Source organism: Phodopus roborovskii, unplaced genomic scaffold (genome assembly GCF_943737965.1).
Source record: "Phodopus roborovskii unplaced genomic scaffold, PHOROB, whole genome shotgun sequence".
Lineage (NCBI taxonomy): Eukaryota > Metazoa > Chordata > Mammalia > Rodentia > Cricetidae > Phodopus > Phodopus roborovskii.
In genome coordinates, this window is record NW_026126599.1 from 3934949 (window position 1) to 3950951 (window position 16003).

Genomic DNA, 16003 nt, shown 5'->3' on the forward strand with positions numbered 1-16003 from the left:
TATATGTTCACAATAATTCCATATGCTATGTAAGTATACATAAACATAATATGATTTATGGGGGGAAATTCTGTTGGGCAAGCCATTCAAAACCTATGAAACTTGAGCTGGGGAGGCTTCCTTCATAAACCACTTGCCATGCAAGATGTAAAAACTGAGTTTGATTCTTAGAACTCATTTTCTAAGCCCCATGCTTGTAATCCCACCAGTGGGGAGGCAGAGAAAGTTGTGATTCCCTTGGATTTGCTGACCATCCATCCAAGTCTTCTTTCTTTGTGAGTTCCAGGCCAGTGAGAGATCCTATCTCAAATTAAGGTAGACAGTATATGAGAAAGGACATCTGAGGTTGACATCTGTTCTACACACACACACACACACACACACACACACACACACACACACACACACACACACACACACACGAACCCATGCACGCTATACATGAGTACACAACACAACAAAACAGAAACCCTGTGGAAGTTTCCAATCAAGACACTGATAAAAAAAAACATTAGTCCAAGTAAGTTTCTTATTGGGTCTCTGTTTTGATATGAAGAAGAAAACCTTCTGGTTTCTCCATCTACCCCCAATCACAACACCTCTCCATAGTTTGACCAGTGGAAAGTGCTACAGTTCCTGCAGCAGATAAATCAGCTACCACCGCATCCATCAGCACACAGATTTATTATTCTTACTTTCAAGATAGGCAGCAGCAGCTGCTGATGTTGTTGCTAGTTGTGTCCCTAATTCTAGGTCTCCCTCTTTAACAAATGATAAAACTTGTTCGTGCAAATGTTGCAGCATTAATATTCTGGGGGGAAATGATGCATAAATCAGTGTGACTTTCAGCTTCATACCCATATCGGCTCTCTATTTATCAACTACATATGAAGTAATTTGTACAAAAGAGATATAGGCTTTCACCAAACAGACTGTCCTATATATTTTCCTTACTTGTTTACTGTTTATCTCCAGCACTAAAGGACAAGTTCACAAAGGTGTGAATTTTTATTCTGTTCTGTTTTTAAGTTTACATCTGTATTCTCATCTCATAGGAGTCCTAGTAGGTCTTTAATAAATATTTGTTGAGTGAAAGAATAAATAATCAAATCAATATTTCAGCTTCTCTGGAATTCTGAGGTAATTGAAAATAGGAACACCTGTTTTTCTTTAAATGGAACAACTTCTCTGGCTTAATAGTTATTGACGTAAAAGACTGTAGTCTGATTTATGTGTGCTATTTAGAAAGCCAGAAGCAAATGTGTTCTGGATGAAGTTCAAGATCCAACATTCCATAGGAAGATGCAGCTTTGTTCCATGAAACCCTGCTTTAATAGACACTAGCAGGTAGATCTTCTTCCGTGGCAGCTGAATGCTTTGTGAACGGTAACTGACTTAATCCCGAGATAAACTGCAGTTCCCAGAGTGTGTTCCTATTATCTGCATGAATCAGGGACCCCTGTACAAAGCAGTACACCAGGGACAGGTGGTTAGTGACAGAAATAGAGACAGTATTACAAAAAAGAGGAGGGTGCTCCTGAGGATGGCTGTGGGCAAGGAAAGGTATGGGCTCAGAAGCACTGAACCAGGAGAGACTACCTTCTGGAGCATATATATATGGCAATATAGCAGGCTTCTTTTTTTCATGCCCTGTTTATATATATATAGCCTGTATGGGAGCGGTTTCCTAGTCTTCTTTGCCAAGTGGCTTATCAGATGTTAGCCTTGATGCCTCTCTCCATGCCCCCTTTCTCTTGCCAATGTCCAAGGGACGACTCTGGCGAACCTGAGAACCTTTGTTAGGAAAACATAAGGAAGTTGAAAGTCTTCCCTGGTAATATACAGAGACCTTTTTGCTTTCTCTTTGTCAAAGAGGCAAAAATAATCATGAGGAAAAGTCTGGCAGTTGAACAGGTAGCTTAAGACAGGCAGCAGAGCCAGATTCCAGTTGGCATATGCTTCTTCCCTTTCAAGCATGATTTAAAAAAATCTCTCTCTTAAGGGTATCCTTGGTGGAGTAGTAAAAATCATTAATTGCATTAGATTTTTGACTCTGATAAATGTCTTTTTAATATCCTTTGTTCAATTGTGAATTACGTAAAAAGTCCTTCTGCTGCATGCAAATGTATGACGGTAGCTTTGAGGCAGAGTCCTTGTGAGTTATCTGAGCTGGCAGCCTAGCTAGCTTGCTCTTTTTCTTGGCTCTTCATTTCCACTTGAAGTTGTAACTGACAGACAGACCATGTTAATTCAGACTAGTGTGTTTGGCACTTTTTTTTTTTTTGAAAATGAATAAAAATAAGCCCATTTCATTGGGAATGGGGAGGCCTCTGACAATATTTGTGGCTCATGATAAAAAATGAGCTTGTAAGTAAAAAACGATGAAAGTTTCTGAAGTCTTGCCTGTGCCATGATGAACCTGACATTTCCCATTATTTAAAGACCCAATAAGGTAGGAGTTGAATTAACATGTGGTATTTCTTACACTGTCTAATGACATGTGTTAACATTTGGAAGGCTGAAAAACGCAGCGAACCAACAATGTCAAGACTGTAGAAAATCAGAGCACAAGCTGGGCAAAAGGATTCCAATGTAATAGAGACTAGACACCCCCTTGGTGGAGGTTCATCATACAGTTGTCCAGAAACTGACCCTTGTTCGCTGGGTTTCAGCATCAACATGGGTGCCCTTTCCCAACTACAGAGTTTCGGTCTGCCTGGTACTCAACATTTTTCAAATGAAGCAATGTGTTACAAAGCCTAACCACAAAGGAGAAGCCCATGCCTTTTATTGAGTTGTGCTGAAAATACCTGAGCGTATGCCATCTTTCACATTCTTTGTCTGGGAGTAATATATTTCCCATAAGCATACCCATTGTGTTATCTTTTAATGAGAGCAATGTTACTGTTTTTGGATGAATGAATAAGTGCCCTGAATGCTCACCACTTCATATTCTCCAGTGATAAATATACAAGTAAATAACTCACTCGAGTGAGAATTAAGCCCACTCCATGATTTTCTATGGAAATTACAATGGACTCTGGAAGCCAAAAGTTTCATTGCCTTTAGTGAAGTTGGTTTTTATGTTTTGTGGACTGGAGAGCATTCTGCATAGCATTCAAAAGTCCAGAGCTGGGGAATGGAAGAACTGAGATCAAATTCAGCTTTGCTAAATCATGCTGTCAACAGCCGTGATGTGGGAACACTTCTCCTTGGCAGAGTCACGGTTGCCCTACACTCTCTAGTCTCTGCTCTCGTTCTGGTAGATCTGAAATGCTGGGAAGTTGCTTTCGTATGCCTTTATCCTGGTCTGAGGAAATTTCTACCATTTAACTACCTTTTGAATCCCAGAGTTCATGTCACTAGATATGCACATTCACTCATGGGCAAACATCTCAGCGGAGAAAGTAACTCATAGCTGGTTTTTTTGTTTGTTTGTTTGGTTGGTTGGTTGGTTTTTTTTTTTTTTTTTTTTTTTTTTTTGTGGATCTTTTGGCTTTACATTTAGTCAGAGTTAGACCTTTAGGGTTATGTGAAAGACTCATTGGAAGAAATGTGATATAATATCTAAGACGAATGGCTGGCTATTTCTGATAACTTCCTTCTTGTTTGCTGTTTGTTTTTTGGCCATACTTTCTCACTACAAACTGTAGAAATGACAATTTAGCACACTTCTACTCTGAAGTATAAAATACTGCAAAGCTGGAAGCTTATTTCAGTTCAGAGGAATGGGGAATTGCTTCTGTCCCACTGTCTCTTCTTGTTATTAATTTATATGCTGAAATAGATTAGCGCAGTGCAGCATGAACACAGTACATAAATACCCCGTTTATGTTCCCCCCCATCAGCTTCAGTTGTGGATTAATCTTACCAAAAGCTTGAGTGGTTTCTTAGGGGGAAATATTGGAAGGGTTAGGTTCACCCCATGAGTTCCCTAAATATGCCATTAATTCACATGGATTTCAAAGAATGCTGATAATCAGCTTGACTTCTCCACCAGCTGGATGCCTCAGCAAGCTGTTTGTAGTTCTGTGTGCTGGGAATTGCAGGGGACCTCCTATGTTGCCCATTCTCCCATTCAGATTCAAATATCCAGTGGATGCTGTGGTCCAACCACAAGGAAGTCCCAGATTTGTTAAGCCAACTTCTGAGCACCAAGCTTCATGGAGACTTTATAGAGAGATCTAGGGACATTTAGTGTAAGCCTTTGTATGTGTGCAGGTCTATGTGCTTGCACATGTGTGCATATGTGGAGGCTGGAGGACATCCTCAGCTGCCATTCCTCAGGAGGTCCCCTCCTTGTGCTTTAAGTCAGGGTCCCCCCCCACTATCCTGGTGCTCACAGTTGCTCTAGGCTGGCCCCCATGATTCCCATCTCCATCCGATTGGTGCAGGAATATATGTGTGTAACGTCATGCTGGGCTCTTTTTCATGAGTTCTGGGGATCTCCACACGAGTCCTCATATTTGTACAGAAGTCATTTTACAGACTAAGCCGCTGGCCAAACCCAAAATTCCTTTGGAGAAAAAGTGGGAGTTTCAGCCTCCTCCTTTTAGCTGGTCCTGCTTTCTGCTGGGGGTCGTTTAATGTAAGAACTGGTAATATTGCTGTCGATAAAGCAAGTTGACTTTCCTGTAGATTCTCCATCGCCAAGATTCGGAAGCACCTCATTGTTAGTACAGTGTCTGAGCATGCCAGTTCTGGAGCCAGACAGGCTGGGGCCACATCCTCGTTCCATCTTTACCAGCTGTGGAAAGTTACCTTTTTATATGGCTTTTCAGATGTGAGACTTCATATGGAATTAAGGTCCTTGTGCGTGCAGCTGTCTCAGAGGAACTTTCCCCTCAACCTGCAATACAACTTTGACCTGCAACCTGTCCCTTCTGATTATGCCTGTTCAAAAAGTAGAGGAGCAGGAGAGTAATGGGGAGAAGGACGGACAGTCTAGTGTGCATGCTATTGGGTCTTACACTATGCTCTGAATCCTTGGTGCCCAAGTCCCCAGACCTTATCCCAAACCAAACTTGGCAATAACTGCCACCTCCACTAGGCTACTCCTTGTGTTCCGGGATGTTCTCTGGGTCTCTCCTGAGGTACCATGAGGTTCCTATAAGTCTGCTTATATATCACAAATGGACCAGACCCAGCAGCCAACAAATTGGCTCTAAGGTCTATTTCTTAGTTGGAATCTAGAAGCACTTGTAAAAATTCTTATTTACTGGGAGTTGAGATGGATGGGTCAAGAAATAGATCACTATGTAAACAAGAGAGCCTGTACTTGAATTCCCGGCACCCACATAAAAGGCCATGTCACTTGCCTGTAACCCCAGCACTGAGTAGGCAGAGAGATATGAGGATCCTTGGAGCTAATGCTGGCCAGTCAGACAAGTAGAATCTGAGCTCCTGGTACTCTGAGAGACACTGCTCCCAAAAGTGAGATGGAAAACAATTGAGAAAAACACCCAGTATAGACATCTGCCTCCAAGTGAATGTACACACACACACACACACACACACACACACACACACACACACACACACAAACACACACACACACACACACACACACACTGGGTGGGGGGCAGGCTCCCATAACACTATAGATACAAAATTCTTCTTTATCACTAAGGATGATACAGAGAAAAGTTCTTTTAAAAGCCTTCAAGAGCTGTTGAAAGCCACTGTATATCTAAGTAAGTAGCTAGAAATGCCACAAAGCCATCATCAGGGAGACTGCTGAGCCACAATCCTCTGTAACTGAGACTGCTGGTTCACCTTGGGTCTGTATCCCTCTAGCTCCTGGCCTTCCTGGACCTAAGACCTTGGTGTGGGGAGAACCTCAGCAGTGTTCCCTGCTGAGGTCAGCACCAACTTCATACCTCAGCTGTCTCTCTTGGGATGCTCTTGGCTTGTTTTGCAAGCCTCATTTCTTGACTGTGAACTCCTTGGCTTGGAGCCAGCTACATCCCCAGCTCCTAGCAGTCAGGAGATTCAGTTGTGCTTGGGAATGAGAGTGTTTGCAACCTTGTAACTGGAATAATAGTGAACATTCAGGACTTTGGTCTCTGCTTCTGTGCAGAGCTTGGATGGCCTATGGGTCCTTTCTATGGTGGCTAGAAACACTGTAGGATGCTAACAGAGGGGTGTGCAGTGAGCTAACCTCAACGTGTAATTGCATCCCATTGGAAATGCTTATTAGACAGCATCTTGAAAAGCATACCTTATTCTTCTGTTTTGTAGTCATCAGAATGCATTGCTTTACAATTTTATGTTTTGTCTTTTAAGACACAGTCTTTCCATGTAGTCCTAGTCGGTCTTAGTGATGGGATTGCAGATGTGTGACACCATGGGATGGTTTCTTCCTTCTTTCCTTCCTTCCTGTTTTTCTTTTTTGAGATAGGGTTTCTATATGTAACTCTGAATGTCTTGGAACTCACACTGTAGACCAGGCTGTTCTCAAACTCACAGATACCCACCTGGCTCTGCCTCCCTGAGTGCTGGCATTAAAGGTGTGTGCCACTGCCCAGCTGGCCTGGACTCTTTCTTTTGATGATGTTTGTGTTTGTGTGATCATAATAGCTACCTTTTTTTTTTTTTTTGCCTCAGAACTTCTGATTTTCACCTTTTTTTTTCCTTCAAGTGGGAGTGGGAATAAATGAACTGACATAGGCAGAAGTTGGATGATTTTCCAGATCTGCCTGTTCTTCCCCAAATATTTATAGATATTTGTGATCATCTAAGAACATGGAGCCTGGGGATTAGCTATGATGTAGGACCAGCTCTATTTCTATGGTTTGTTTTTGTTTTGTTTCCTGTTTAGGTTAATTATATGCATATAATAATCTGATCCTGGTAACCCCATTACCTCTTTTGTCCCACTCAGCTGCCAGATCTTTAAGGCGTGATAATTACCTAGTTTGATCATTGTACAACACAGATTCTTCTCTTTTCTTATCCTTCGGGGCTACCTCCACCCACGAAAGCATGTACATGGTGGTCATACAAAGTGAATTTGAATTGCCTCATCCTCAGGCATATGGATTATGTCCCTCAAACATCAGGGTCCACTTATAGCAATCACACTGTGACTTTGCATGTCTGTGGACTTAATCACAGTACACAAGGACTTAGTAGTATGTTTAGGAGCATGTTTTAAGTGCATAATTGTTTTCTTTAAAACCTTGAATATTACTGTTCTGAGGAAGCCTGTTATTTGGTGGGATTAAACTCTCAGCCTCCCTGTTTGTATGACGCATTGCTGGCAGCAGAGCTGGGAATTGCTGTGTCAACCAGAACAGGATCTTCTACCCACGCTCTCCAGCCCACTTCATAGGTGATCCATTATGCCCTGTGCTTTGTTTCTCCCTGAAATTTGAAAAAAAATAATAACATTTTCTGAGAGTGGCAAATTCTTTAGCTTGGGGCATGAAAATGTTGGGACTTGATATAAAGGAACTTTTAAAGGAAGATTAGTGGTTTAAATGGAACAGTTGGTTGCCCTGGGGAATTTTGCTGTGGCAGAGTGGAGTTCAGTAATGAAAGGTCCTGCTTAGTATGATTGCCCATTCATGCCATGATCAGGACCCTTCCTGTCAGACCCCCACTGATTGATGGAGCTGATTGCAGGTGCCTCATAAACGTCATCTCACTTTACCAGAACATGTGGGCTTTGTCTGCCTGAGACTCCCCTTGTTTGTGGTAGGGTTGCTTTCTTTGCTGAGTGGAAGATGACTGTCATTCTTCATTAATTATCTCTTTAAAACAGAGTAGTGGAGCCAAGGGATTACTTGGTGTGTAAAGTGCTTGCCACACAAGCATAAGGACTGAATACGATCTGCAGCATCCATGTAAAAGCTGGGGATGATGATGCATTTGTAACCCCATTGCTGAAGAAAATGAAGACAGGAGGGTTCTTGGAGTTCCCTGGCCAGCCAGTCTAGCCTAATCAGCAACACACCCCTTATCCCCCAATAAGATGGAGGGTTCATGAGGTGGCCCACCTGGTAAAAAGCACATGGTATGCAAGCCTGATGATCTGCATTTGCTCCCCAGGCCCCCACATAAAACTGCAAAGAGAGAACTGACTTTACAAATTATTCTCTTAACTGCTATGGCATATGCATACCCATACACCATCCACACATAGTGATGGTAACTGAAAAACAAATAATAAGGAAGGCCCAGTCTTAGCTGGATTCTCAGCAGCAGTTATGCTATTAGTACCCAGGGGTTGCTTCCTGTCCATTCTACCCTTCTACCCTTCTACATTTTCTGTAGTGGAGTACATAATTACAATGCCCAGGAAGATGCCCTGTCTGTGTGCGGGAAGCAGAGCCACAAGGCAAGGCTCAGCCTTGGCTTCTTGTACCTGTCTCCTCACCATGGCAACTGCTTCTACTCTGTCATTTGGTCTCAGTCCCTTCCCAGATGGGAAGATTATCTTTGCATTGGACAGGTAAAGTTAAATCCATTTACATTTATTTAAAAACCTTAAAAGTCCATTTGGGGAAGTGACTTGGACGTCATAAAATTATGATGTTGATTTGAGAGAACATTAAGTCTGGTCCTTTCTTTTGAATGGACCTTAAATCTGTGTTATCCAGACAAATGAGACTCTCTGTTTCATAAATGATTTACGTTCTATTTAAAAGTATGTGAAAATGGAAATTTCACGGTTCTCCGTGGTTATTCATCCCAGGGACAGGGACTTAGTGAGCTTATTGTCGGGATACAGAAGTAATCATATACTCAGCACATTTTCTTGGGAGAGAGGCAGGGTCTAGCGGTTATGTTTGGGATGTTTCCATTCTCCTAAAGAACAGTGAAAGGACCATTGGCATATCCCCAGATCAGAGTCTCACGAATACCTCTTAGGTAATTCACTCCTTTTCTTTTCCTAGTGTATCTTTGCAGGCATTTTTCTGTCTGTGTAAACTACAAAAAGATCACATGCTTTTGTGGGGATCTATGCAGCCTTGCATAGATCCAGGTGTTTTCTTAGCTTCTCCTGAGGAGATGGACAAATGTCTCTTCACCATAGATAGGGCACCACTGATACATCAAACTTCTTTTTCCACAGTGAATTGATGGGGTGTTCAGAGCATGGGTGACATCAAAACAATCATATCCCCATAATACCCCACTCTATCACTGATGATAACCTCATGGAGGCTGCATCTGGATTTAACATGTTCCATTTTAACATTCTCTAGCATCTCCTAAGATCACTTGCATGTGAGGGGAGCAGGAGGAAAGGATAGATGCAATTCCAGATGAGGTTCTGGACATCCCGTACATTCTACGTGTCAGCTTAGTAGTGCAATTAGTATTGCCATACTACCCAACTACCTCTTGTCTTGGTCCTTCCAATTAGTTGGTGTGGCTACAAGGCCACTGTGCTTGTGCTCTAAGTCAATAATGACTACCTTCATGCCCCCTTTAAATTTCAAGTTCAACTGTATGCTTTTCTGTGGGAAAGACCACTGGTCTTAGAGGCATAACTAAATCTCCATGCTGGTTATGCTAAAATATCTGTAGTGATAATTTTAATTTAGACACTTAAAATTACAGGGCCTAAACAATGTGTGCTTTTCCTTTCTTGTTATAATGAATGGCCAGCCTCTGGGCTAACAACCATTCTATGGCCATTTAGATTACAAGATACTCGCTTGCCTAGTATATAAAGCTATTCCTTAAGAAGGATTTTCCTACTTGATCACAGTACCCAGCATAGTAATTTGTTCATAGTAGAGGTGTGTGTACTTACCTGTGAATTCTATGAAGAATAGAACTGCGGTGTCATTTAAATTCCAAGCCATTGTATAATATGTTAAATTGATGATGTTCTGTCAGGTGTAGTCACAAATTCACATTCTTGAGCTTGTATCTTAAAGCTTTTTTCCTTCAAAAAGATGTATTTTTTATGAGGCATGCGTGTAGGACACTGGAACCCTATGAAGTGGCATTTCTTTTTCTATTGTTAAAGAGAGAGCAAATGGCAGGCCATTAATAAAGCCTGCGGCTCAGTGAACCCCAAGGCATCAGAGTTATATCTATTGCAATTCGGCTTTATTGCACTGTTTGGGTCATAGGAGTGGATGATTTGGGCTGAAGTACATAGCAGAAAGGGAAATTGGACACACAGTTGACAATCAGAACCTGAGGATGCACTTAAAAAGCAGCTCAGAGCAAAAGCAGGTGGGACTCTTCCCAACGGCCTGGATTAGTGGATTCTCCTGACATTTGAGTGACATATTTCATTACAGCACCATACAGTTGGCTGTTTATATTCCTGCATGTGATCTAGATCAGCCCTAAGAAGGGAAAGTGACAATGTCTTAACTCTCTCCTCATATTCTCAATGCTGCTGCATGCTCTATCCCATGGAACTAATGCACATTTTTTGCTTATCGTGGTGCCAGGGATTGAAGTCAGAACTGGTCTATGTGAGGAAAGCACCCTACCACTGAGCCACACCCCAGCCCCTCACTGGGGGATTCTAGGCAGGTGCTCTACCACTGAGCCACACCCCAGCCCCTCACTGGGGATTCTAGGCAAATGTTCTACCACCCATCCATACCCCACCCCACCACTATATAATTTTCCCCTCACTGGGAAATTTAGGCAAGCACTCTACTACTGAGCTATGCCCCAAGTGATAGTCTACAGACCTACTATTGCTGTGATAAAACTCCAAAAGCAACCATGAGAAGAAATGGTTTATTTTATTTGACTTGCTGACTCTGGTCCATGGTTCATCTTCAGGGGAAGGCAGGGCAGGCACTTAAGGCATAAACTCTAGACACTAGTAGCACTTCCTTTGTCCCAACACATAGTAGGCAGAGACAGAGGGCCTCCATAGAAATCTGAGTGTTAGAGTAGCAGAGGCACTGAACTCTGGGTTCGCAGAAGAGACCATGTCAGTGAATAAGGTAGCTAGCCACTAAGGAAGCTATCTGACAAACATCTGCCTGTGGCACCTTCACACGTGTGTGACCTCACACATTGTACAAGAGTACAGGCATGTGTGTATGTAGTCCCATACACACAAAAATAATAAATATAAACAAGGAAACCAGTGTCTTACATGAGCAGAAATGTACTGGCATGTCCCTTTAATATTAATTCTAAAGATGAAGGACATGTATGAACATGCCTCATAATTTCATGGACCCGTTTGGCATTTTGAAGCATCTCCTAGGCTGCTGCTTTTGCCTAGTGTATCAGGGATTATTTACTACTTAATTGGGCTATATGGCCTTCATCGCTCCTGATGAAAATTAGAAATGTTCGTGTAATTGATTTATTATTTATGTTGATTTACTGATTGGGTTGGGTTATTTTCATTTTTGGCTTCATTAAGTTTTCTCCATTCTTTCTGTTTTTTTTTTTTTTTTTAATATCTCAGATGATGTTGCACCATATTTCAAAACGGAGCCAGGCCTGCCACAGATCCATCTGGAAGGGAACCGCCTTGTCCTCACCTGCCTGGCTGAAGGGAGCTGGCCTCTGGAATTCAAGTGGATACACAACGACAGTGAGCTCACCACCTACAGCAGCGAATATAAGTAATTGATGGCTTGAAATAAAATCGTGAGATTGTGTGTTGAAATCCTTGCCTTGTCAGACATGATGACAAAAGATTGACAGTGCTGAATCAAATCCCAGTGCAATGAGGGTCAAAGGATAGTTTGTGTGTGGTTAGAATGGGGCTTGCTATTCTGAAAGGTGTTTTCACTTGGGTTTCTATCATTCTACTTATGATAGTAGGTCCATTTAGTTAAACAAACGGGGACAGGAATCCACACAGTACTTTAATGGGATATGTTTGCAGTTTGGTGATGCTCCACCTACAAGCATCATTTGTATCTAATTAATCCAGGCATTTTCTGAAAGTGTGTAGAACAGGAGCTTTCAGAAGTCATGTTGTTAAAAAATCCTTTCTATCTGCTTTTTCCACTTTGGCTGGGGAAGGGTCACTGGCTGTTGAGTGGGTATGAGCAGAGCCCCCTTACTCTGCAGGAAACCAAGGGAATATGGAGAGCCTCCTGGGTACTGGCCAATTAGCCAGATACAGGGGTGTGAGGAAATTCATTAGCTCCAGAGCCCAGTGTCGGGTGGGTAGAGCTAGATAGAGACCAAGCAAGTTTAACCTGTAGCTGTACCTGGGAAGTAGCCCTACCTCTCTGCCTTTCAGCCTCAGGTCTTTGTATTTAAAAAAGAAAACTAAAATTTCTTAGATTATTGAAGTTAATGTACCAGCAGAACTCATTATTACATTTTCATATGTGCATATCATTGTATATTTTCTAACTGTCCTCTTCCCCGGTACTCTTCTTTCTGTCCAGGTCCCTTTGTGGCCACAGAGAGTTCTGTCTTTTGCTTTTATGGAACCTCCTTTCCATCCAATGATTCCCTTCCTAGTTCCATGATCTATATTAAGATATACCATTCACACACACACCTACCAACCTTTAAGCCATTCCATTGAATATATGTGCCGTGTTCATGTTATCCATTCATCTGTTGGCAGATGCTTGATTGATCCAATTTCATAGCTCTTGTGAGCAGTGCAGTGGCAAGCATGGGTATGTAGACATCTCTGAGGTACATTGACTTAGCAGCTTTCCAGTACAGACTAAATGAGTGGTTTACCTGGGTCCTGCACTTCACCTAACTTTAGCTTTTTGAGAACTTTTTGAGATTGATGTTTCCACAGTGTTGCGTAATTTTACATTCCTCTGAGCAGCATCATAAAGGTTCCTCTTTCTCTACAGACTCAGTAGAATTTGTTACTGGGTTGTGCTTATTCTTGGTCCTTTCTTGGTGATGGCCATTCTGACTGGGGTAAGGTGGAACCTCATTGAAGGTTTTATTTGCATTTCCCTAAAGATTCATGATGAGGAAGACTTTTTCAAACATTCATTGGCCATTTGTATTTCTTCTTTCTGTCTAGTCAGTTCACTATCACACTTACTGATTGTTTTTTTTAATGTTTAATGTTTGCAGTATTTTATATACCTTGATATTAATTCCCTGTGTGCTGTGCAGTTGGCAAAGAGCTTTTTCCTGTTCTATAGGCTGTCTCTTCATGCTTGTTTTCTTTCCTGGGCAGAAACGTCTTAATTGCATGTAATCCCCTCATGCCAGCTCCTGAAATTATTTACTGTGCTATTGAGTTCTGTTCAGAAAGTCCTTGCTGGTGCCTGTGTCTCAAAGCGTTCTCTCTATAATTTTGTTAGCAATTTCATACTTTGGGTCTTGTATAAAAGTCTTTGATCCATTTTGAATTGATTTTGTGTGTGTGTGCTGAGTGAGAGATATGGATCTACTTTCATTCTACCAGTTTCTCTAGCACAAGGCTGTTGTTTTTCTAATGTATGATTTTTTTTTTCACCTTTGTCAAAAATTAGGTTTTCCTGACTGGGAAGATTTAAGTGTGGCTTCTGTGTGTCTTGTTTTGTATAAGAGCTGTGCTATCTTTGTCACTGTGGCTCTTCTGTATAATTTGAGGTTGGGTATTGGGAATTTAAGTCATTTGTAATTCAGTGTATATTTTAAGATCTTTCCCCCCCTCCCAGATCTATGAAGAAATATTTTGGATTTCAGTGGGTATTGTGCTGACTGCAGCCAACTTTCTGTGACATAGACATCGTCACAATATTAGTTCTCCCCATTCATGAACATGAAGGGTCTTTCCAATGTCTAATCTTTTCTTCAATTTCTCTCTTCCGTGTTTTAAATCCCCATTGTAGATATCTTTCACCTCCTTGCTTATGTGTAATGATAGAATTTTTTTTCTTTTGCTCTGCCTGATTTCTTTCTTGGCAATTTTGGTATTGATATATAGAAACACTCCTGATTTTTGTATATTTTTTTCTTGCTACTGTGCTGAGAGTGTGTGCATTTCTGGGAGTTTTATGATGATAGTCTTTCAGATCTTAGAATATAGAATAAAATCATCTGCAATTAGGAATAATTCAGTTTCTTGACTTTCTGTTTGTGTCCCTGTTTTCCTTCTGGGCTCACTACTTTAGCTAAGCCTGAAGCACTATACTAGATAAAATGGAGACAGTGAGCATCCTTGTCCCATCTCTGACTTTGGAAGAAATGCTTTGTCTTCTTCCATATACTATATTAGCTGTAGGTTTGTCATGTGTACCCTTTATTGTAGTGATGCATTTTCCTTCTATTTTTCATTTCTTCAGGGCTTTTTAATCACAAACAGATATTGAACTTTGTCAAATGCCTTTTTCCACAGCTATGGCAACGATCATGTACTTTGCCCTTAGGTCTGCTCATTTGCATATATTGAAGTGGAACCAACATGGTAGTGGTGTGTGGTATTAATTAATGTGTTCTTGAATTTGGTATGCAAGGATTTTACTGATAACTTTTGTATCTGTGTTCATTTGGGAAATGGGTGTATGTGCATGTAGTGTGAATGTGTGTGTATATAGTGTGTGTGTGGGGAGATTGATTTTAGGGCAATGCTGCCTTCCTTAAACAACTTCATTGATATTGTGAATTCCCCTTACTATGCCATGCATGGAGCAGTTTGAGGATCACTCACATTAGCTTGTCTTTAAAGATCAGATATAATTTTGTAGTATCTGCTTCTGGACCCTTAGCTGGAAAATGTTTTACTACTGGTTCAGTTTTGTTGATTTTTATGAATCTGTTTCTTTTCATCCTCTTGACTTCACTTGTTAGATCACATGTGCCTAGAAATTCATCAGTTTCTTTTAGATTTTTTTCTAGAGCTTTGAATTTGGGATATAAGTTTTCAAGTATATCCTAATGATCCTCTCAATTTCATTGGCATCTGAAATAACTTCCCCCATTTCTTCTCTAGATTTAGTATTTGGGATCTTCTGTCTCTTCTATTTTGTTAGTTGGGCTAGGGTTTGTTAGCCTTGTTTGTGATTCTGAGGAAATAATCTTTTAGCTACCATCTCAGTCATTTCTGCCCTCCTCTGCTTTTGTGCTTGACTGTCCCTGGTCTTTGAAGACCTTAGGGTACATTATTAGGTTGTTTATTTGGTATTATCCTGGTTTTAAAATATGAGCACTCATTGCTAAAGATTTCTCCTTAGAACTGCCTTAGCAGTGTCCAACAGTTCTGATAAGTTGTACTGTCATTTTTATCTGATTGTTGGAACTTTTAATTTCCTTGCTGATTTTATCAGTGACCTTCTGGTCATTCAAGAGTGTATTGCTCAGTCTTCATCATTTGTGTAGTTTCTGTGGTTTCTCTTACCTTATTGACTTCTGACTTTATTTTATTATGATCTGATAAGATTAAAAGTTTCAGTAGTTTTTATATTTGTTAAGTCTTAATTTGGGCGGGTAAAGCCCCACAGAAGGCTTCATAACTGCTGAGAAGGATATATATTCTGTTGCTGTTAAACAGAATATTCCATATACTTCCATTAAGTCCTTTGACCTATGATACAGTTTAATTATGGGGTTTCTTTGCAGATCTTTGTTTGGATGACCTATCTGAAAATGAGAATAGTTTATTGAAAGCACCAACTACTATTGTATGAGAATATCTATGACCTTTTCTGTCCATTAGTGTTTGTTTTAGTTGAATATACTTATGGTTTTTGTATCTTCTTCATGAGTTGTGCCATTTATTAACATGTAGTGGCCTTCTTTCTTTATGTGTATATACATGTATATGTGACAATATATGTAACTGTGTATATGGTATATGTGTTTGCACGCATGCATGTAGGTGCATTAGGTGCATGTGCCTGTATGTATACATGTAAAGGCCAGAGAGGAATATCAAGTCTACAGCTAGGTAAACCTCAACAAGTCCATTTCCCCAACAGCACTGCAACTATAGACATATTTGTGCAGCTATACTCAGCTGTTTCATGGATGCTAGGAATTCACACTTGGGTCTTCCTTTTTGCATAGCAGGCATTTCTCAGCACTGAGCCTTCTCTCTAGTTTTGGTGTACAGTCATTTTTTATTAGCTATTAGAATAGCCAC

At 40.9% G+C, this 16003-nt stretch overlaps 1 protein-coding gene across 1 annotated transcript in view; it reads left to right on the forward strand.

The window, feature by feature from the left end:
* The window catches only part of Sdk1 (sidekick cell adhesion molecule 1), a 920228-nt gene that overhangs the window by 333283 nt on the left and 570942 nt on the right, over window positions 1–16003 (forward strand). Inside the window, exon 2 of the mRNA XM_051205538.1 lies at window positions 11408–11567. Coding sequence (XP_051061495.1) covers window positions 11408–11567 — 160 coding nt within the window. The remainder of the gene's footprint in view (window positions 1–11407; window positions 11568–16003) is intronic.